This window comes from Melanotaenia boesemani, chromosome 20 (genome assembly GCF_017639745.1).
Source record: "Melanotaenia boesemani isolate fMelBoe1 chromosome 20, fMelBoe1.pri, whole genome shotgun sequence".
Classification (NCBI taxonomy): Eukaryota; Metazoa; Chordata; class Actinopteri; order Atheriniformes; family Melanotaeniidae; genus Melanotaenia; species Melanotaenia boesemani.
The window spans coordinates 18,677,884-18,701,509 of record NC_055701.1 but is presented as its reverse complement, the minus strand read 5'-3'; the positions used below and the strand labels follow the sequence as shown (position 1 = coordinate 18,701,509).

Sequence of the window (23,626 nt, the reverse complement as noted above, 5' to 3'; positions counted from 1 at the left end):
TGTGTTGTACCAGGGACACACTAAAACCTACAGGATGGTAGATCTTAAGGACCGGAGTTGTCGACCACTGACCTAAATAATTTGGAAAGATAATGCAAGTTCACGTCAGCCTAGGTCCCTGCACTTCCCACCGGTCTGCACATTCTTCCCAACATGCATTCAGTCCTGTTCACTGTTGGTAGCTCAAACAATGTTTTACTCTATTAAATGCGTGATGTGATGATTGGGCAGATTGGCTGTTGTTGCATTTGGTTGTGCTGAGGGACCCGAGTAATGCTCATCACTGAGATCAAACACACTGATCCAACATTAAGATGGTTTTACCACCCAGCTCTAAGTTTAAACCTGATTGCTGAGTCTGTATCTGATTGGTAGTAAGTAGAATCACACAAGAACGTTGCAGTTGATTACTCATGACGTACGCACAGCCACATATATGGATCATCTCACCATCAAATTCTGGAAAGTAATCCACCAAGTGTGAGTAAGTGATCTTCTCCTCCAGCAGGTCCTTCTTGTTGAGGAACAGGATGACAGAGGAGTTTTGAAACCAGGGGTAGGTAATGATAGTCCTGAACAGAGCCTTGCTCTCCTCCATGCGGTTCTAATTAGCAAAGATGGGAAATAGAAATAAGAATCATGTTGTTTGACTTCAATATTTAAGATGATTTATTCAAATTATTTTTACTTTAGGAAATAAAAAGCACAACTGTTCCAGTACATAGACTTATGTGAAGTTTAAGTACAAATAAAATAATACGAACACCCACTTATTAAAAAGTAATGAAAGTGTGTCCAAAGCTTTGTTAATTTTTTCGTCACTCACCTCGTTGTCCGACTCCACCAGGACCTGGTCGTACTCGCTGAGCGCCACAAGAAACATAATGGAGGTGACATTCTCAAAGCAGTGGATCCACTTCCTCCTCTCTGACCTCTGACCTCCTACATCCACCATCCTAATGGTAAGACGAAGGTGAAGGAAGAGGAATAAATTACACACAAAAAAAGGAGGAGAAAAAGGTGTTAGAATAGAAACCTAGGTGACCTAGTTCATGTTGAAGGAGCTATTTAAAGATCACAGGTCTGACTGCTCAGTGTTAAACAGGTTAAATACACATTTAAACTCTTAAGAGTTTCTTTTTACTGTCCTGATGTAGGTTTTGAATCCATCAAATTACATTTAGTGGTATCACGTATTTGCAAACCATGCCTTTTTAATAAACTGCATAGTGGAGATTAAGATTAATCATGCTTTGTATTAGATTGTTCCGAGTCAAGTTATCCAAAAGAGAACTTTGAGTACACATTTTCCTAAAACACTATCAGCACCAGACCTAAATAAAGAGAAAGCCTCTCATTCAGGGACCGATAAAAGCATATTTTTTATTGTCATTAAGGGGAAAATGAGAAGTAGGACTTAACCATTTGTTAAAAATGTTAAAAATCCTTTTAAATTTCTTTTGAATGGGAAAAACAGACCTGATGGATTCAACACCTTAAAATGATTAATCTGTTCTCACTGTCTCACTGCAAACATGCAGATTTCTATTTGAAAAAACAAATCTGCAGTGTGACTGTGCTTTTGTGAAAATCATGCATGCTGCCATAAAAAGGTTTCCATTTCCTAAAGATCTAGGATTAGTTTAGAAAAAAAAAAAAAGGAATGCCACTCACTTTGGGAAATCAATCTAACCTCGATTGTGGTTCATCATCCACAGATAATGAATATTCCTTTTTTGGAGACAAAAGTTTTGCATTGGTGATGAAAGGAAAGTCTGAAAGACATATCCTGTGTCTTTTTTTTAACTGAAAGAAAAGTGTCTTTTTGCTTTACCCAATGAGTTCAATACACAACAGAAACACAGCTCCAAAGCTGATTACTGCGTCACGTATCCAGACAAGTTTGATCACAACATTGTACTGGGATTTTTAAATTGAGTGACATTCCCTCACGGACATACATACAAGGCATGAGGAGAGGATGGAGGACAGACAGAGGTGAGGATGAAGAATTAATATAGTGGTGGAAAGGTACAGGGGGTAAGCTAAAAACTTATACATCTGGGCACAAGCAGTAGTCATGCTGTCAATAGCTATAACCAGTTGGAGAAAGAAGGAAAAAAAACTGACTTACACACAGGTAGCAAGTGTAAGCTCTTATAAGATTTCAGGTTTTCCAAGCTTCTCCTTGACAATGTCACCACTCACTCATCAGGGACTTCAGGTCCCAATTTCATTAAGCCTTGATTTGTGACAACTGATTCAGTCAGTCAAGAAACGTTTTTCCCCCCAGACAAAGCAGTTTATAAATGATTTAAACATTTAAATATATCTATTTCCCATTCTTTTGTTTTACTACTCTGCAAATACAGGGAAAGTCTACATAAGCTTAAAAAGAAAGAAGAAAAAAAAAAAAAATCAGCTATAATTCACAATGCAATTGTGCCCCCTGGTGGTGGCCCAGTCCACCTTGGTCCACAGAGACCCAGGGCCAATATAGGCCCTCCAGGACCTGCTGCCCAAAATAACATTCCTCCACCGCAGAGAGGACGACCTCGTTTCTTGTGACAGCCGGGGAGGAGAGGAGGAGAGGAGGAGGAAAAGAGGAGGTGACCCATTTACAAAGACTGGGCACCAGAATATAGGACTTTGTGTTCATTTGGGGTTTGTGTTCAGTGTAATACAATTGTTGTTGGTGGTAGCAGGTAAACGTAAAAAAAAAAAAGTAAGTTCATTTGGATGGTTTAGAATAGTTGGGAATAAATATAGGATATGAACAGGGAAAAGTTCTAATTGTTAATGGAGAGGGATAAAAAAAGATGGTTTATGCTGAGTTAAAGGGACCAAAAAAGAATGAAAATTAATTTAAAAAAAAAACATTGAATGAGTTGATTATGTCATGACAAAACACTGAAGAATGGAGCCACATCTTTCTACCTGAAAATGATGCTTTGCAAGTCGAAGGGGTACTCTATGATTCCTGTAGTGGGGATGCGCACCCTGAGTACATCCTGCTGAGTGGGAAGATAGTTGGGATCTGCAATACGATCCAGATCCGAAAGATAACTATGGGCAGGCCCATCAGGGGAAAAAAAAGGGAGAGATAAAGAGGGGGAAAAAAAAGACAGGAGAACAGTTATATAAAGCGTGACAGGCAATTACCGCAACCCCCTGCCATTCCAGGAAAGTGTGGATCAGTCCTGTAGAAGAAGATTCACAGAAAAAGCCACATAACAGAAACAAAAGGGTGTTAGTTTGTACCACTGCCCCACCAGCACTCTTTCCATAGACCCGTAAAACTTTTGAGATTTGTCATCAACTTATTCTTGTAGCTTTGTTTTAAACTGAAAACAAACAGCTTTAAGGTCAAGTCATTGGTGGATTATGGTTCAGGCAGTGAGGTGGTGTCAGTGGCAGAAGCAGCGACTTCAGCAGAACTTCGATCATGTAAAGAAAGATTTAGCAAATCGATATCAAGGATAGCAGGAAACCTAAACCCTACTTGTATTCACTGTTAAAGAATTCTATATTTCCAAGAAAGCTGTTCTGCACATTTTTATAATGAATTCCTGGAGAATCTTTGACATCGCTGCTTAATCCTTCTTTATCTGGTATTGTGCGGCTGCTCCCCACACGCTTCGGTGCAGCATGACTGGCCTGAGGTTTTATCCTGGGGTCAGAATCTCAGCACGATTCTAAACACAAACCACTGATACCTAATCAGATTACATAATTCTCATTTACCTCCTTAGAATAACTCAATCTACTTGAACTAATGACTTGAGGCCAAGTTATGTGCTGTAATAAAAAAGACAAGATACTAGTAATGTATCCCTTTTCCAGCCTTTTTGCTTTTTAACAGACTAAAATAATCCCCCCCACCCTACGCTATGAGCCAGCATGTCTCTTTCCTGACAGTTATCAGTGGTTTATGTCCTCTAGCCTTGGTGATGCTGCAGCCGTGGTGCCTTGGGGGTACCTGAAGATGACGTTCTCCAGGTCAAATGGGTACTCTATTATACCCGTGGTGGGAACACGGACTCTCAGCACATCCTGCTGGGTGGGAACATATGCCTCTGCAGTCACACGGTCTATATCGCTAAGATAACTGGAGACATACATGAACAGTGTGGATAACACTTGAATAAAGACACATGGAATCGATTTTCTCAAATTTGTTTTCCTCACATAAACGCATGCAAAAACACTACAATACAAAATTCTTTAAATGCATTTAAACTTGAAGCAAACATGCAGTACATCAACATCACAACCAGGGGGCACTATAAAAGTGAGTCCCTGTGGCTGTGTAGCCTGAGGTCAAATAAAATATCCATTTTTCTCTTATTGTTAGGAGTCCAACATATAATTTAGACATTAACCATAAAGTTGAACATGAAAATGTTACAGTAGGTTTCAGGCTAAAATGTTAAAATAAACTACACTTAATTTCTGCTTAATAATGGAGCGCATTAACATACACAACAGTATGCAGTTCTTGCCCTGAGTGAACCAACAGGCAGGATCATGGCTTTAAAGTCACTCTCCTGCTCTACATTAGCTGTTTGGCTTATTATGAACTCTTCATCAGGCCAGTCATTCCCTTCAGTAGTAACAAAAACTACAATGATAAATTTCACTACTGAATAAAAACAGAATGTGAATAGTTCTTCTGCTCCTTTGAGCAGTAGATTCAGGATTCTTACAAATGTCATTTGACAGACATTACTGTGTATGATCTAATAATTAGTGTGCTGTCCCACTTGTCATGCATTACAAAACATAGAATGTAATTGTACACAGCCTCACAACCCAATCACTTTGTAGGTTACCTTTTTCTTTCAAGACAAGACACACAAACATAAAATCTAAGTAACCAAAAAAATATTAATTTTAGGGCTCCAGACTGTGTCAACTAGCAGCACATCTCCCTCAACTGAAAGTGTTAGAAAAATGAGGTTGTATTGACTTCACTGCAAAAACATTTATGCATTTTTCCATCTTAGCTGTATTAAGCCAAATTAAAAAGCAATAAGCTTTTTCATGGACATTTTGCACCTGTCTGTGATGGTTAGACTCAGAACATTCTGATGATCTTTTTTTAAGAAAAATAAATAAATAAAAGGATAACCAATTGTTCTGTGGGACAAGCAGGAGCACTGCGTCATTCCCACTCTTTATTGTGATGGATTCTGAGTTCTGCATTCTCTGTCTCACACCCTCGCTCTCTCCCACACACATACACACACTTTCACCACATTCATTCCAGCTGTTTGAAAGTATATAGTGTTGTTAACGAAACCAGACAAATCAGGGACATATTTGCAAGTTGCAAAAGGTTTTAGTCTAGAGCCCTGTATCTACTGCATATATGCAGATAGAACATATAAAAATACTTGCTTTTTTGTTTAAAATTTTGGTGAACTGGCCCTCTAATTTCCCCTCAATGCAGATGCAGTAGTTCATTAAACACAGAAAGATCCCTTCAAATCCAACAAGCATGTTTCATTGACAAACACACATCCATTACCATTTAAACTTTGCATAACATGAGAAAATAAGTCAGACAGGTTTGGAAATTGAAACACTTATTAATCTTAAACTAACTTCAAATTTAGTAAAGAGCACCAAATAGTTTCTTAGCAAGTCAATTTCCAATACTTTTTAAGACTTAACTTCTTCCAAATCACTATCAGAGAAGCACAGTCACTAAACATCATGAAAGCACACACACACACAGCTTCAAGGATGCACATAAATCCCATCCTTAAATCACAGACAGAAACACAGACAGAATGGACTGACGTACTATTTAGTGGAGTCAGAGAGCTGGTACTCCCTGCGGCGGTCGTAGGACTCCTGGATCCCTGGGTCAGCCCACAGGCTTTTAATAGCTGTAACATAGTGCTGATCAAAGCCATTGATCTTCTCAATATCCACTTCCTTCACAAGCATGGCGTTAGCCTGGAAAGACATGTGAGGGGAAGAAATAAGAGGCAGATAATGGGATGGAGGATGACAATGACGATATGACAAAATAAGAAAATCTAAAGTTACCAGATTCAAATTACTCCCATCAACTCTGAGCAAGAGTTAATATATATATATATATATATATATATCAACTCTGAGCAAGAGTTAATATATATATATATATATATATATATATATATATATATATATATATAGTTCTCTTCACTGTCTGTTTACACCGAACAGCCAATCCTAACCACCCACCTAATTCATTTCCACCAAAATGTTTTTGCTAGACAACCTACGTGCAATATATTCCATGCCAGAAGTTTTTGTTTTTTTCAATATAAAAGAAAGTCTAGCTACCTTCACATAGCAAATGTTGGTAAATGGAAAAATGTTTGGAGGTTATCCAACATTATTACTCTGTCTAGCTATTGATGCATATGCATAGATAAACCACTTAATCTAATGTCTCTGGCTTAACTCTGATATTTTAGCCTTTTTCCAGGGGAATAATTCAAAGTAAGTATAACCCATTCATGATTTGAATTAAACTATAAACCATCCAAATGACCATAATATCCATCACCCAAATCTAGTAATGTAATGTACTACCAACAACTGACCTTATTTACTTATTATTGTGGCATGTGGTTTCAAAACACCAAAAGTTGTGTGGATGGATTCTGATTTAGCAAACAGCATTTTCTAGAATCCATAACAGTATAAAATACTTTTTAAAGATAATTAACAGGGGAAAGAAAAATACTGATGCAACTCTTACTTTGGTAGATCAGCACTCACCCGATTCTGTTCGAACTTGTATGGGATTTTGAGGGTCTCAGTGGCGCGGATCATGGCCTGCATGGAGGTGAAGATGTTTTGGTAAACGAGTCGAATAAAGCCTCTCTTATCTTCGTCTGAGTAGCCAGCTCCATGGATGATCCTCATCTGCTTAATGAAGGTGCTCTTGCCACTTTCTCCCGTACCTGACCAGAGCACAGACAGAACAAAGCAGAGTTACAAAATGCACAAAAAAGTATGTTTCTTCAACAAAGATTAGAGAACACATATTTATACGTTTTTCTTTTTTATTATTAGTTTCAGTAGTTCAATGTTAACTTAAATCAAAGACCCAATTTCAAAAACCAGCCTGCACAGAGGAAAATATAGAATCAGTAATCATACTGATATTCATGATCTCTGCCATGTCGGCGGTTATGTTTTTGGTGGCGCTGGTTTGTCCGTCTGTCTGTTAGCAACATAACTCAAAAAGTAATGGACAGATTTTTATAAAATTTTCAGGATATCTCTGAAATGGAATAAGGAACAGTAAGTGGTATTTTGGGGGTAATCTAGATTCTAGATCCCCACCTGGTTCCAGGGATTTCTTTTAAAGGATTCTTTACAGGCGCAGGGCAGGCGCAAAAATCTTGGAACATCAGTGAACTTTGTGACAAATTCACCGATGTTATTTATCAGAGCCTTTTGATGGTGAAAACTTCAATCCTCATGGACTTTTTTTCTTTGATTTTTGCAATTTCCTTTAGATATGCCAAAATGTTGTGTTGTGGTTGGCTTCCATATACATAGCTGTTCCACAGGTAACAAGGGATTGTTCTTCAAACTCCCAAAAACACACAAAAGCCCAGAAAGATGTGATAACTGGCTAGCGGCTATCAATGCTAGTTGATACTGACGGTACACTTTGAAGTCCTTTAAAATTTTTGACAATTTGTTCAGATCATTTTGTGACTGGTGAGTAAAACATTATAAAACTATGGTTGTTTTAGTATAGATGACAAAAAATACCATGAGATTACTGGTTACAGTAACAATAACAAACGTCTGTTGGTGGATTTGGGAAGTTTTTAATGTTTCTTGTTAGCAGCTCCACAATGTGATGGTGGGCATTCATTCAGTCCTATTGCCACTATCTTCGCTTCATATCTTTTTCTAGCCCTGACACCAAGATTATCAATATAACTGTATGCCATTATGAATGATTTTCTATCAAAACCTTATGAAGAATACTTAAAACTATGAGCACGAGTTGCATACTTCAACATGGACACTGGTATGGCAGGGGGTTTGTTTTCAACGGCAAGCTGTTCATAGTAACGTAACCACCAGGTTGTGACATAGATTTGCAGCTACAAGAGATAGGGATAATTTTGCAATTACACCTTCTAACTCATTAATATTGCATACAATCATGGACAAAAAAAAATAAAGAAATAAAGAAAAAGGCTTGGCAGAGGTTTGCAATCACTTATTTAGATGGGGCAGAGCATACTCAATTTGACCAGTAAATTTTATGGACCATCTTTCCAAATGCTTTAGTGTGGAAAATTACTTTGCCAAGTTTAACTGACCAAAAAATGAGTCAGACGTATTTGCCGATTGTTACATAACTTCTGGTGCTTGAAAAGAGATCCCCAATTTCCACTGGGTGCATGTGCGCCACGGTTTTGTTCCGACCTCCGTGGCGCGTCAGTCCACACAGGGAGCATGTCAGGTGTGGAGCACCCGTGAGTGCAGTCCGCCTAGCTAGATCTGTGAGATCACGAAATCATAGGAGAATCTTGTGATTTTCCACTTACAGAATAAACGTCTCGCCGTCCATGATAAAAAAAAAAACAACAAAAAAACAAAATGAGACACCCTGACCGATTAATGACATAATGTTTACATGGTTCAATGAGCACAAATCTGGACGTGGCTTTGATTTTGAAAATTGCCAGAAGCTTTTACACTGTTCCTGTGTCTGATTTCCTGTCTGCCCCTATCTAAACTGCTGAGTTTGAGGCATTCTGGACGCGTATTCAGTCAAAAACAGACTTGGCACATATGTTTAGACGCACCACGCCACACTCGGTGTGAACCAAATCATTGACTGAAATGGCCACATACAGCTGCAGGGGCCGCAGCACAACCATACTGGTAACCGGTGCACACTCAACTGGTAGACATTGGGGGTTAGAACCTATATTAAAACTTGTGGCTAAACCTAACCAAGTCAGTCAGTTTGACCATACCAACCGCTAGGTTGCAAATGGTATTTTTCATAGACGTTAGCCTGAAGCTAACTTATTTGTTTTTATACATTTTTATGTGTAATGTTATGGGATTTCACTGACAATATTTCCAGTGAGATACTGATGTATTTTCTGTATTTTTGTCTATGTTATGTCCTAAATAAAGGTTTTTAAACCAGATTCAGCCTGGGATACTTCATGGGAGACGGTTATCTATCGGCCGAGCTGTTGCAGCAGGCTAGATCACAAGCGGCAGCAGAATGCATACATTACATTAATTATAATCGATTATGTTTTGGTTAGCATCCGCATCGCTATGCATTGGGGAAATTAATGTCAGGCATTAGGTGCTGGGTAGCATGTCAGTAAAACGGATGTTTTACTATCTTGGACCAAACCTAGTTCTTTCTCACCATAAGTGTGGAACATACTAATGTATCCCATTTCTTAAACAATTCTTAGATACTAATTGATCCTAATATTTTGTATCTAGCAGGATATTAATTAGCACGGATACTGAAATGCCAGGTTGGTGTCGGCTGGTTCACGGAGATCATCATCTCCCTGGAGGACCCTTTGTTTACAGTGTTGCCAACTTAGCAACTTGTCGCTATAATTAGCGAGTTTTTAGACCTCTATAACGACAAAACGAAAAAAAAAGCAACTAGAGACAAATTTTGCGACTTTTCTGGTTTTATTGGAGACTTTGAGACTGACGTCAAAACACTTATTGTTTACTTTTCTCAATAAGTCGCAGGTGCCACTGTAGGCCCCTCCCCTGTCCAGAAGAGCCAACAAGAGGGACGTCCTCAAGCTGCAGAGGCCCAGCTTTGAGCTGCAGGAAGAGCAGATGCTCTCTTTTGGTTCATAACCAGCCTATAAATGAATTGCACGAAGCTGCTATTGACTGATCACACCCTGGCTTAAAGTCAGATATCAATGTCTTTTAATGTAGAGTGTAGACAAAACAGTTAAAAATATTTTAAAAGTCATTTTTCAATTAAAAATCCTCCCCCTGCTTCTCCTTCTGTTGTGATCTGGTGCAAAACTAAAATAACCTAAATAATAAAGTAAGATAATATTTTAATATAAAATAATTGAATGAAAAAAATATATTGGATATTAATTGAATAATTGCAGAAAATAAAATAAACCTAATCTTCTAGGGTTGGCTGGAGTTACTGTTGGGAGGTTGGGGCACCCCTCTGATGTAATGGTTTTATTTTTTAATGTTTGAGCGCAGGTCCCTGGTTCAAAATAAAGTTTGTTGACAGAGAAAAATCTCAATAAAGATGAATTTAGCTGAGCTTACTTAAATTCTACTGATGTCGTTTTATGCATGTTAATACAGATTTAAAAATTTACATTTTTTTAGAGGAGATTTCAAAACATCAGGATGTATATAACATATCAGGATAAAGCCAAAAAATATCGGGATATCAGTTTTAGGCCATATCTCCCAACTCTAGTTTTGTACATTTTGCAGCACACTGAACAGTCTGAGAATACTGTTCAAGGCTGTATGAAGAACGTATCTCTGCATGAACTAATAGAGCTTTAAAATAATGCATTTATTTTACATTGTTAACATCTTGTATTTTTTAAATATATGTTGTTGTGTTGTGTTATTTTTGTGGTCCGACTTTTACAAAAAAAAAAAAAATCCTCCTCTATTGTATCTAGCATCATCCTAAGTATCAGTATCCAGTTTGAAATTTTAGTATCGTGCCAACCCTAACGCCAACCTATGTGTCTTCCATCTTGCCATTAGCAGATGCTGAAATTGATTCTGTGACAGTCATTAGCCATTTAAACCATTTTTAAACAGTTAGATTTTTTAAACACACGTCTAATGAAACCCAGAAACTAAAGTTATCCAGGGGACCAAAAGGGGACGTTCCCTGACTGCTTACATCTCATGTAACAAATGACTCTTTGTTACATACCTAAATGATGTCTCAATAACTGCTTGCAAAGAAAGTTAATCAAGTCAACAAATGGTACTTATCGTGAAGGTGTCGTTTGGCTTGGTTAGCATTAGATTAAATTAGGTTAACACCAGGCTGCTTCTCTCTCCTGCTACTAGTAAAGGTTTTCAAAGAGATTCTACTTGTACCAGTAATACAAGGCAATTCTGTATCCCAAGACAAAAGCTTCATAAAAGTCACATTTTGAACAAATATTATAATGCCAACTAAAAAGCTTCCTGTATTGGATGTGTAATTATGCTCAACTTATCTCAGTTCATCAGTAACCATGGCTAATCGGCACAACCTGCTACCAATGCATGCTTCCCTCAATACATTAATAAATGATGTTCAGCTAAGTCAGTTTTATACGTTATGAAATCTCTCTATTGAAATTCCAACTCGATTAACTAAACTGGGTTATGACAACAAAAATGTCAAAGCTTCTTTGTCCAACGTCAGGAAGGGTCCTACAGTGTGGAAAGTGAAGAAATCAAAAATACTTCTAGGAAGACGAAGAGAGATGAGTGGGGGAGAAAATATAAGCTAACTCAATTAAGATGATTAAGACAACATTTCAGGATGCAGTGCTCAACTACTGCTGCCAAAAGGTGACAGCAGGGGTCACTGTCAAAGCACTACATTCCTTCAGTGACCCTCCCCTGCCCCCTGTAGTCCATTTCTGGATGCAAGATCACTGAAACATCTCAAGTAGTTCCTTTTTCTAGATTTACGCATATGAAAAGGTTTGCTTACAGGCATGTCATTAATTCTGATTCCTTTAAGTCAGTGTAAAAACAAACGTTTATTCAGTTGGTATTAAGATGTTCTGATCCATAGTGATTGTTAAATGAACCCCCTCTTACTAAAATCGGGTAGAGAGGGGTGGTCTGTTGGGCCTAACCCACATTTCACATGAGCCTTCAATGCTCTGCCTGGAAACACAATCCTTAGGCCATGAAAAAAAAATAAAATAAAAACTGATGGCATTTCAGTTCTCAAAAATATCAAAATGGATCCAGCACATCCATAATATCTGCAAAACTGAAAGGAAAAGACGAGGTGGGAAAAGAAAAAAAAAATGCACACACACATACACTCATCTCACTGCCACCTACATTCAAGGTTTTTGAAGAACAGCCATATTTCCGTTACCATAGCAACCCCTCCTCTGGCTCCCTCGCTTTTTCGTTCCTGTGCTTTTTTTTCCCTTCTTTTTTTAAACCCCTCCCATCCGCCCCTTCTCTCTCCTCTCTTTCGTAGCAGACAGTAAATATAACTGAGAGCCCCTCAGGCTTGCTCTGTGCTCTTCATCTTTTGGTTTGCCACAGAGAAGAAGGGCCCGAGCTCCACTGAGAATTTTTTGGGGGGGAAAAGAAAAGAAAAAAAAATCTGTTCTAGGTCAGCAGCAGGTTGGGAAGGATAGCCGCTCCCTTGTTCCTGCAAAATAAATGTTTTAATATCAAATACAACAGTGGAGCTTCAAGTCTTGCACCTCTAACAAAACTGCAACGCTGTGTAACTGCATTGCATTACACTGACGGCAACAAACTGGTACCTATAAGGTAGCTGGTCCAATAAATACAGATTGTCTAGTTAACACACAAAAAAAGAGGAAGTCCAATACAGAGAATGTATTCTTTGTAAGGGACTGTGCTGGTAGTGACTGCAGCCTGCTTCAGCAGAGGACCAAGAAGATCACTCCTCAGCTTAATGTCTGATTTATTTCTCGTGACCCCGTCACAAGATCTCCCTCCGCTGTGCTCTCGTAACTATCGTGTCCCCCTTTGACCAGACAACACACTACGTGCCTCTGTCTTCCCTTTTTCCTCCCCAGATTGCACCAGCGCCAGCCACAACCATTTCCATGCCCTAAACAGCCCCCCGCCCCCCCGCTCCATTTCATCACAACCTCTCATAACCTCCCCTAGGCAAGAAATATGCCTCTCCATTCTCATCCCTCTCTGTCAGAATTTTGGATATTCATAAGTAGAATCCATCCATTCTTTTTTGGTAATGACCTAGAAAAAGGAGGTCACCTTTGAATAGCTCACACACTACTAGGCTTGATAATGCTTTCTGTTCTAAGCAGCTAGAAGTGTGAGGGAGAAAAGGAAAGACGACTGAGATTATGTCCCAATGCAACAGTGCAAAGCACACTATACAGCCCACACACCAGTCTTTTGCAGATTCCTTGTCAAGAGGAACCTGTCGGAAATGAGCTTTCAATTAAAACTTACCCCAAACACCCAAATCAAGAAGTAGAGAAATTAAAACTGTGTGAAAATAGTACAGTTATCATGAAAAGGTGCTAAGCACTTCACCTGTATCCTCCGCAGCAAGACTAGCTTTCATAAGCCTTTACATAAAGCAACTGATGTCAGCTTGTGACACAACACCTGATAGACAGCAGTGTGTCGAGTCAAAGTGAAGCAGTTTTGGTCAAGCCAAACTCTGCCACACCATGTGGTCTGTGTGAACAGAGCAGATTTGTTTACACTGTGTTCCCATATCCCATAATTCTTCCATTCTCTTTCAAATGCAGACATAGGTGGTTAAAAGCAAGGCCATCTAAGCTAAACCTGGCTTCCCTCTCTGCAATGCCTGCCACTGCTTTCCATGCATGGGAGATTGTCAACATTGTTGCAAACCCACATGCAAATTAACACAAATATAAATGGCCTCTGGTATGATCATTGCTGTCTTATCTGGGTTTATGAACTGTCCTTTCAGGTAGCACATGACAATCCAATCTCAGCAGGGGGGAAAGACATTTGCATAAACAGCAGAAGTTAATGTAATCTAAAAACCTCAAAACTGGACTCAAATATTAGCATTCTTATTAGCATCTTGGAAAGACACTATGAATCAAGACAGGCACAGGGCTAAACAAACTGCAGCCTGAGTCTCAAGATTTCACAAAATTCATCTTGGAAACCGGCCTCCTTTAGGCATACAAAGACAGGAGAATGAGCCAAGACAGCTTGGAGCAACACAAGACACACACCACCTGCCTAACCAACTGTGGACACACACGGATCCTGTGGTCAACCTCAAGGCATGGATGTTACCTCCACAGTGATGTCCCAATTCCTTCCATTTTTCCTGCAATGACGTAGGCCACGCACACCATACATGGCTTAAAAACACACAAACATAGGGACAGTAAAAAAACAAACAAACAAAAAAAAAAAAAAAAAAAAAAAAAAAAACATTGCTGCATGCTGTCAGTGTCTATTGTGTTTCTTGCTGTCAGTATCTGCTGCTCTGTGCTGATGTCTCTGCATCTGCTGAGCACTCTACGTGCGTGGGTGTCAGAGCTGCAAATCAAACATACATGCTGTAGCGCGCACTGCACATAGTACACACTTTGGCTATCTCGATCGTCTTCATTGGACCACCTTAGAACGGCCTTGTCTGTTGAGTGAGAGTGCGCTGACTGTTGTTCCAGTTAAGTGGGAGTGGGTGAGCAAAGGATGAGGAAGGGGGGGGGGGGGGGGGGGGGGGGGGGGGGGCTCGCTTTACAAAAGATGCAGAGGTAGCAGCATTACATTTGTCTGCAACTCAGACTCAACTGCTCACACTGAAACTAGTCAAATCTTTGATAGTGAGATTATTTCTCAGGAAACTGAACTCTTGACTTCACCATGGAGATCCACTTTGGAAGACATAAAAACAGACTGCTGTAAGTATGATAGCGCTTTAAAAATCCAACAGAATTAAGAGACCAAACTTGATGATCACTGAAAAGTGTGGGCTACACTGCAAGAAGCAGCTGGTGGGTGTGAACATGAGTGAGCATGCCACCCTGTTAACAACAGAAATACAAGCTACGCCCCCATCCTGTCTGGGGACCTGGGTTGCAGCAGTATATGGGACAGTCACCATCCAGCCTCATTCACCCTTACATCTCTAGAGAAGCAGCAATGACCCCTTTTAAGAACGCATGTGTTCATCTGTGCACTGGTGAGCCAACTGTGTAAAAGACACCATGTTACAGTTAGAGTGTATGCAGGCCTGGCTGAGAAGGTGCCTGAGTGTTAACTACAAACAAGCAGAGACATAAAAAGGGGTTTAGATGGAGACACTGCTCTCTGTGATGGAGAACCATCTTTGTGTGCATATTTTACTGTGATTTCAAGACCAATAAAGCAAGGATGGGCCCTTTTACGTAAATTGGCATTTAGGACAAAAGTGGATTCATCATTTAACTGAAGATGCAAAATTCAACAAAACCAATAAACTCCAACTTTGTGGGCAATAAGCAGCCGCATGCAGTGCCTTGTCACTTAAGATGAAAACATTTCTTTTAAAATGTCCAGTTTCTGCTTTTTCTATCAGCCTCAAAATGTTCTTCAATACAAAGTCAAAAGCAAACTGCAGATATTTTTCTCAGGTCTTTAGAGGCACAAAGAACATTAAATAAACAAATTTAATTTTTGCTTCTCCTCAATCACAAGGAACACAAACTTTGTTACACCGTTCATAGTGGAAGATTGGCTGCGGATTTGTTTCGTGACATTCCTTAGCTTTTTCTCCACGTTTCATTTTTACTCTTCCGCATTAATGATTAATAACCCTTGAGGTGATCAGAGCTGGACGATTATTTAACGACATGAGCCACCATCAGTAAACATAAAAAAGAACCCATTTGCAAGCAGCGCTGTTAGTGTGGCTGTCGAACTATGGCTGTTTTTTATTTTACTTTGTTTTATGACTTATACATAAATATATTTATCTAATTAAATATGGAGAACAGATTTCTGACAATAGAGTGGTAGGGATGTCCTCTACAGCGAACTGCAGTGTACCATTATCAATTTGTAATTTTCTATCCTCAGCAAAACAAAGCTCCAAATAAGCAGCGAAGCTACATTGCTCACTTTGCCTCACATAAAATAAATCCCTTGGCAATAAGTTTTCACCCTGGTCTAACCTCTGCAAACTAAAGGAGAAAAGTCATAAAAACTACTTACTATAAACTCTTATAGAATATATCTCACAATAGTTTCTACCATTCCAAGTATTAAGAACATTTCCGCCATACTTGACCATCCATATGGCTCAACATTGGCTGGCATTACGAGCACTGTACTCACACACATACGCAGAAGACACACTCAGCCACTGAGGAGTAGAGCTAGAACATCCCTATTGCCATATATGATCAAAATAAGAGGGTTTGGCACAAGATGTGAGGTCAGCAATAAACATCTGAGCCTAACCTCTGACCCTCTTCCTGGTTCATTCAGACTGTTTTGGTCAAGTATGTTTCAACCTGGAAACAAGAAGTAGTACTGACACAAGGAGGATCAGCATGAACAATAAAAATCAATGAGGATTTGGCAAATAACTCCACATAAAAACAACCATCTGAGACTATGTGTGTACAGCTTGCTTTGTTTCACTAAGGCTGTTTCCCAAATATGTCTTTCTGACAGTGCACTAGTAAACATGTTTAAATGTAATCTTATTGTTACATGTGAAACACATATTTTTAAAAGAAGCTGAATCCAGCTAATATACTGAGAGCCTGACTTGGAGATTAAGCTCTAACTTTGATAGTGGGGTTTGGACAACCCAAAAGAATTTGCCCTACCATTACATTTTACTGACAGCTCCAGCAGTTCATTTACCCAATGCAGCAAAGGCCACTATGCTCCTGGACCACTATGTTTTGACCAAGTAGAGGCAAATCACTGGTGTGGAGCAGGAAGTTATTGGTACAGCCAGATATGGCACTCAGTGACAGACTGTGGGTACTGCTGCAGTGTTAGCAGAGAAAGCTAAGTGGTTAACATGAACACTCACTGTTTTCTTAGTATGGAAACTTAATGGGCCTGAAAAAAAAATAACTTAACCAAACCAACCAACTATTTAGAAAAAAACCGTGGATTCAGTGAGCTACCCTGGAGGCCATACAGTTGGTTCTGTGCAGAAGAGGGTTTGACCTGGATTAATGGAAGAAAAAGAACGCCATTATGTGTCAAATCCATTTAAAGGAAAAAAAAAAAAAAAAAAGAAAACTGAAAATCTTCAAGCAAAATATCAAACAGTGCCTTTTCCAGATTGTTATAAGTGACAATTTGTTGCCCTTAAGACTGATTTCTATGTTGGTAACAAAAAAAAAATCTTTTTTTTTTTTCCCCAAGTACTGAGTTTTTTTTGTGCTACAAGTGACATAAACCTCAACCTGCTCCTTTTATTGATCTTTTTTTTTATTAATTTATTATATTCTAAAATAATACAAAGCAAGATCAATTTTGTTTCATCATGATTTTTGAATTCCCAACATATTATCCAAACCTGAAGCCATTTCATACTAACATGTAATTAAGCTACAATTCTTCTCACAAGGTGAACCTAACATTGAGGTAAATCTTAAAAAAAAAAAAAAACTAAATCTATGAATGACGAGATTGAATAATTAGGACCAAATATAATTCTAATAAACTAATTTAACCATTTTAGCTTTACTGGTCCTTTAATAAAAACGATTAGGTTCCAATGCTACTATAGTCAGCAGTAACACATTATGTACTAAAACTGTATTTAATTAAATTGGCTGAACGGTTTGGTAGACTATTACAAGGCTGGCTGGAATATACAACAGTCTTCATCCCCTGTTTGTTCACTAATTGCTGGGGATTTATTCACAGAGAACCTCCAACATTTACTGAAGATAGAGCTTATTATCAATTAGGCTGGGTGATAAATAATCTTAAAATTAAACTGCTATTAAATGTATGTCTATCTCTGTGATAAGCATAAGACAATTTCAGTCAATCCATCTGCAGTCGGCTGTGTATCCCTCAGCACACACCAGTCTACAAGCTGGTGAAGGATACACCTTTAAGCTGGTTGCTAACTGGTAAGAAATACCAAAAGAAAAAGGAATCAACAAAGAATAAAAATTTAAAAAAGAACAACACACAAAAACAGGCAAAACAATGACCTGCAAGCAGACTAAGGAAGACAACTGAGCAAAAACAGGAGAGGATAAGTGTAGCCCGAGAGAGCCACGGAAGGAGAGTTGGACTGAATCTGAACTTGGATGTTGTTAAAGTAGTTAACAAAACTACATCAGGATGTCATTAATATGAAAACTGTTTGGATTCAGTAAAAATGACAAAGAACAAATCAATACAATGTGCAACATTTGTTGTCGGTTGGTGAAACACAAAATGTGAAACACAATCAATTTGTTTAATCACTTGAGAAGCTATCACCAGAGTGACTGTACAGAAAGCATCAGTACACCGGTTCTTGTGTGAGCATCAAACAGAAAAGCATCGTCTAATCATTTGTGCCCGCCACCCCATATTGTGATCAAGACAAAGATCAATCAATACAAAAAACATATTGTGATCATAGCTTTTGCATTATCGCCCAGCTTAATTATCAATGTTCAGACCCTGATGATTGAAATTATTAGATGGGGAAATGAAAGGCAACTGTGGCTTTTAACCCTTACTTTCAATGGCTTGCACTGTACAACGAGAGCTTGTTAATGCATAAAGTAAATTTGCAGGACATAGAATCAAAGCACAAACATTGTGCATGAATTCCCAGAACTGACCACTATTTCAGGCTGTGGCACACTTCTCCTGCGCATTCAAATGCAAATTGGCACAAGTTGGCTTTTCTCCTGACTCAGTACTTTTTACATAACAAAAGAAAAACCTATCATGTTTGTCCAAAACTGGACTTTTAAAATATGTACCCAAATCTGTTACTCTGACCAGAATTTAATGAAATCAAAGCTCTACAACTTGAACTAGCACATCCAAATAGAGTTGGGGATCAATAGATAAGCTTGACTTGACTCAAATGGGCATTGGTGTGCTGCAAATGCACAGTTCCATATTTTTACATCTTAATAAAGTGAAATAATGTTTAAATTAGTACAGCTGAATTCCCAATAAAATTGCTCTCATTCTGACTGTCAACTTTCAGTTTTGTAAAGCATTTGCAGAATTTTGCTCTGTAATAATAAAATACAGATTTTCAAGTAACTTAACATATGTGCAGTGAATGTGGTTATACTTAAGATTAACTCCTATAAAGAAAGTTAGAGACATTTTCTAAACTTTATGGGACATTCCTGTTTGCAACGTTATCAGACCTCTCCCCAAACCTCTGCTTTTTTCCCCCAATATAAAGGGACAAATGCGCTACCCTCCAAAAAACAACCCAACTGTGCAATGCAATGCACCAAGTAGTAGGGATAGTTTTTTTAAAGCATGGAACCTATGCATGTTCTTTACTGATTTGCTGATGAACTACATCATTTCCATGCTTGCCAGCTACAAAGTGGCATGCTTAAACTTCTGAAAACTATTCACAGACCGTTGTCCAATTAAGCAATAAATAGTTGCATTCTGCCAAAAAATATCCATAAAGTAGGTCTTTCTGAAGTGACCATCTCTCGTCTCCATATCTACTAGGACAAAACGTCTCATTTTTCTAACAGCCAGGGCAGCATTATATTTTGCAGGTGCTGCAAGCTGTGTGTAGGCACAATTATAAAGCACAATTAAAAAAACATAAAATACAGACACTGTGGCACATATGGCAAAACACTAAGAGACAAAGACGGTCTTCTTCCTGCAGTGAGGTGTGGAGAGACAGTGCGCACACCAATGATTGTGGCCCTGAGAATAATGCCAGGGGATAATAAGAGTCACTCTCAAAGTCTAAGCAGCAGATATGTTTAACGAAGCCTATTAAAACCTGGACTAATCTTGCCTTACACATCCTTATCCAGGCATCCACTAACAGACTTAACTCACACAGGATAGTCCTCTTACAGAATGACTAACTGAAGCTCTTGTTTGCTTTCTTTCTTTCCCATTGACACTTTGACAAATGGCTTTTAATGTCTGCTATAAAATCAAGGGTATACAGGAGATGGAGAGACTTGAACAGAGTATCCAAGAAAGAATAAGAAGTAGCACTGAGAGTGTTTAACTGTTGCCTGAACCTTAAATGTTTTTATGTTAGTCCACCCAACCCTTCACTGAAAATCTGGACTGATAAATATGATTGCAGCACACAAGCTTCCAAAACTGCAGCACAAAAACAAGCACCAGGTAGAAGAGAATGCAATACCACATCAAACGTATGGAATTAAATAGAATGTGTCCTATCAATGGTATGGCTCTAGTGTGGCCTACTTTACTGAGCTAAAGAATTCAGCAGGGAAATAAAAGGAGACACACATGTCAAATAACCAGGGCTGCTTTTGGTGTGTGAGAAATGGGAGCAAACGTTTTGAAACTAAGGATGCAACCTAGATAATTCTAATTGTCCTAAAAATGGACACCTGCTTTTTTTTTTTTTAACTCTCCAATAAGCTTTAAAAGTGGCTGGTAAGTTACCATCATTCCCAAGCAGTTAAGATTTACCATATGAGAAGATGCATGAACACAAAATACATTTTTCTCTCAGAAATACTAGTACGTTTGTGATAAATCACGGCCAACTATTCCTTTTTGTGTCCACAGAACTATGAATCAATGCAGTACAGAGCAACTTATTCAACAGCAGCTCCCACCTGCCCACACACCAGCTACAAAAATAGCTAACCTCCTCAGCTAGACTCCAGGATGAGAGGGCAAATCCCTTAGTATCCTTGTCCTATGGATGGGTAGATTTGTGACAATGAATGCTTATTAAGCAATAGGAGAAATGTAGAAATAATGGATAAAACACCAGGTAAAGACTAGGTGGTAAACCTGACGGCTATGCAACCAGGTGAAAGTACCCAAGGCTATAGCTTGTTCTATCCACTAGTGTATAAAATGCCTGAAACTGTATGCGTCTTCATCTCAATCACAGTAGAGAAGTAAAGCTTGACGAAAACAAATGCCAATAGGCCAGCTACAATTTAGCTACATTAGAAGGTAGAAACTTTGTTAAACTTGATAGTGCAAGGTGGATACAGATGGAGAAACAATATGGCCATGTCAAGTCATTGTAACTAGAATGTACAAACCAGCAGAACAAGATAAATTCAGAGCATTAGACAACTTCTCCATAAAGCATCCAAGCAGGCTGCAGTTTTGTAATGTGGTAAATCTGTAGCTACTGCCACATGTATGCTATTGCATTTATGCAACTATACTATAGAAATTACAGCATTAAGCAGAAGGTCAAAGTGCTAGAACCCTGCCACAATATAAGCTTTAAAACATCTTAGTTTAAAGTAGCTGCCATAAGATGCAGGACACAGAATGACCACAAAGTGACATAAAATGATTTTGCATATTACCAAACTGGATGCAAAAATTGCCAACACAAGACAAATTGTAAAACATGACTCCAAACAAAATGTTTGATGGACGAAACCCTGAGACACAAAACAGTGATGCCAAACACCTACAAGAAAAAAACTAAGTGCAATAAATGTAATATAACCCCCAAAAGTATCTTGATTTATCTGGAAAAATTTATTTGCTTTGAAACAACTTGCGGTGCAATTTAAAGAGTTCTTAAGTACTAAACCACCCACTCCTGAATTTTACAACTGGTTTCAGAATATAAAACACAAAAGCTGGAAAACAAACTGGAGACTTTAATGCTTACTTTAATACAACCGTATAAAATATACACATGTACTTGATTCCAGCAGAAGTCAATGAGCTTGCATGCCATTAATCGATTACATTTGCTTTGGATGTGATTAAGATCCGATTCTGATGTCATTCAGATTTATTTTCAATTTTAATGAAAAAACACATTTTTGTGCCAATTCAGGTTTTGGCAGCAATTGCAGGACAACATGAAGAGACATTTAATCACACGTACATTTCTAAGAAATGGCAAATTTGCCCTTTTTAAAAAATTTTATATCGTGCAACAACAACCCCCCCCCCCCCCCCCCCCCCCCCATATTTCCATTCTGCATGCTGTGATGTGACTATTCTGCATGCACAATCTCAAAATTGAAACACTATAATTATGCATTCAAACTACAAAACAACCACAAATTGTATCTGCATGGTTTGAGGTTGTGTTGAGGCTTTTCAGTTTTGGTTTAAGTTCTTGTGGGACTAGTAAGGGGGTCCTTTAGCCCCTCTGTGCCCAGGGGGCCGTTGTCTCTCAATCCGTCCGTGTTTCTTATAGGTACGCACCTTGTCAAGCCCGATAACTAATGTTAACTAAGCAAGCTAAACGGCACGCCTTGCACTTTGTACAAATCCAACCAGAATGATTCTTATAATGAAGGCAAGCTTTCAGCTAGCAATCTTGGTAGCACACTCGCTAGCACTGCCAAGAAGGCCTAATACTGTTGTTAGTTTTCCCATTTAGCGTCACAAAACATGACAATTTAAAAGGTACTTGAGGATTACTGTGCTACATACCAAGCAGTAGTAATTTCAGTTCTCTCCTGGAGTCTCGCTTGTCTCGGCGGAGTTGTTTGTCAATTTCTGCATTGATTCGTTTCGATTCCTTCGCCTCCTCGCTCAGGCAGCAAGCCATCATGGACTCCAGAGTCATCCCCTCTGTTTTGGCAGCCCGGTTCAAACGGGACCTGACAAGCACTTGCTCAAGGTTTCAGCTTCTCCCCGAATCCCCGGTCCTCACTTGGTTTTCAAGCGAGGAAGCGGCCAGTTGGGCTGAACGGATGGATGGACAGGACTGGGGGAGGGGAGACTAGCCAGGGGCCTCGCTGTCAAGTTGTCCCCCCAGCCGAGAAAAACTGCGACTTCACCCGTGTCCTCACCGCAAATCACGGGAGACTGAGACAGGAGAGCCAGGAGACTGAAGGGCCTCCAGGAGTTGCTCTGACTGCACGTCTCAGAATGAAGCTAATGTCAAAATGACATCAGACTAGCCACTTACTACCTGTTTATATCATTAACCCCTTATGCCACTTGGAGGTCCAATTCTATATTTTCGCCTGTCACTGCTGTCTTATTCAATCTTAACAATCCTCCAAAATGATTCGAACCTGCAGTGTCGCGTTATCCAAACCAGTAACAGCTGATGTCTGTGTACTTTCTCCGACGCAAGTCCAACTACATCAGCTAATGTCTGCTCAAATGGGCTGCTAGCCCGCTAGCTCACTAAACACCGCCTCGGCTAATGTGGTGTCAGCCCGCAGTGATTGAAACAGCAGGCTGGTTGAAGGAATTTGTCCGCCTAGCTAGCAACAGCAGGACAGCACCCCATCACACCCTGACTCATCCTGACGGTAAAACACAAAGCTACATCGACAGCCAGAAATAACGGAGAAAGCGCGTGCCGAACCGGCGGCTTTAGCTGAAAATATATTAACTTCAAATAGAAAGCTGTCGAGTCGCTCGTCGCTGAAACAAGGTGGGCACACACCAGGATAATGCCAAGAGAGGAGGAGGAGGATAGCGTGGTGTTGACTGACAGACGGCGGACTGCGTGAAACAGGTTTGAGGCAGACCAATTGAATGAACGAGGCGGGTCTCCGGGTGGGCTCAGTCTCCGAGCTCTCAAGTTAGGTCGATGAGATGCAAAAAAAAAGGAGTCCAATGGTTTTTAACTAAAAAAGCTTTATTATTATTATTATTATTATTATTTCTAAACCATCAAAGGCAGTGTATCACTGTCAAATAGTCACAAAACAAGTGATATGCATGCAACGCATAGTTAAAAAGATAAAGGATA

The 23,626-nt window shown here is 39.2% G+C and overlaps 1 protein-coding gene across 2 annotated transcripts in view; it reads right to left on the bottom strand.

The window, feature by feature from the left end:
- Nucleotides 1-23,375, bottom strand: part of gna11b (guanine nucleotide binding protein (G protein), alpha 11b (Gq class)) — a 29,026-nt gene extending 5,651 nt beyond the window's left edge. The window contains exons 1-6 of one of the 2 annotated variants that reach the window (XM_041971527.1): nt 22,348-23,375; nt 6,781-6,965; nt 5,810-5,964; nt 3,980-4,108; nt 827-956; nt 451-604 (exon numbers count right to left, since the gene is read on the bottom strand). In XM_041971527.1, coding sequence (XP_041827461.1) covers nt 451-604; nt 827-956; nt 3,980-4,108; nt 5,810-5,964; nt 6,781-6,965; nt 22,348-22,483 — 889 coding nt within the window. In that variant the 5' untranslated portion in view covers nt 22,484-23,375. Of the gene's footprint in view, nt 1-450; nt 605-826; nt 957-2,937; nt 3,067-3,979; nt 4,109-5,809; nt 5,965-6,780; nt 6,966-22,347 lie in introns of both variants that reach the window. The other variant, XM_041971526.1, reaches the window with a different exon arrangement.
- Nucleotides 23,376-23,626: the final 251 nt, after the last annotated feature.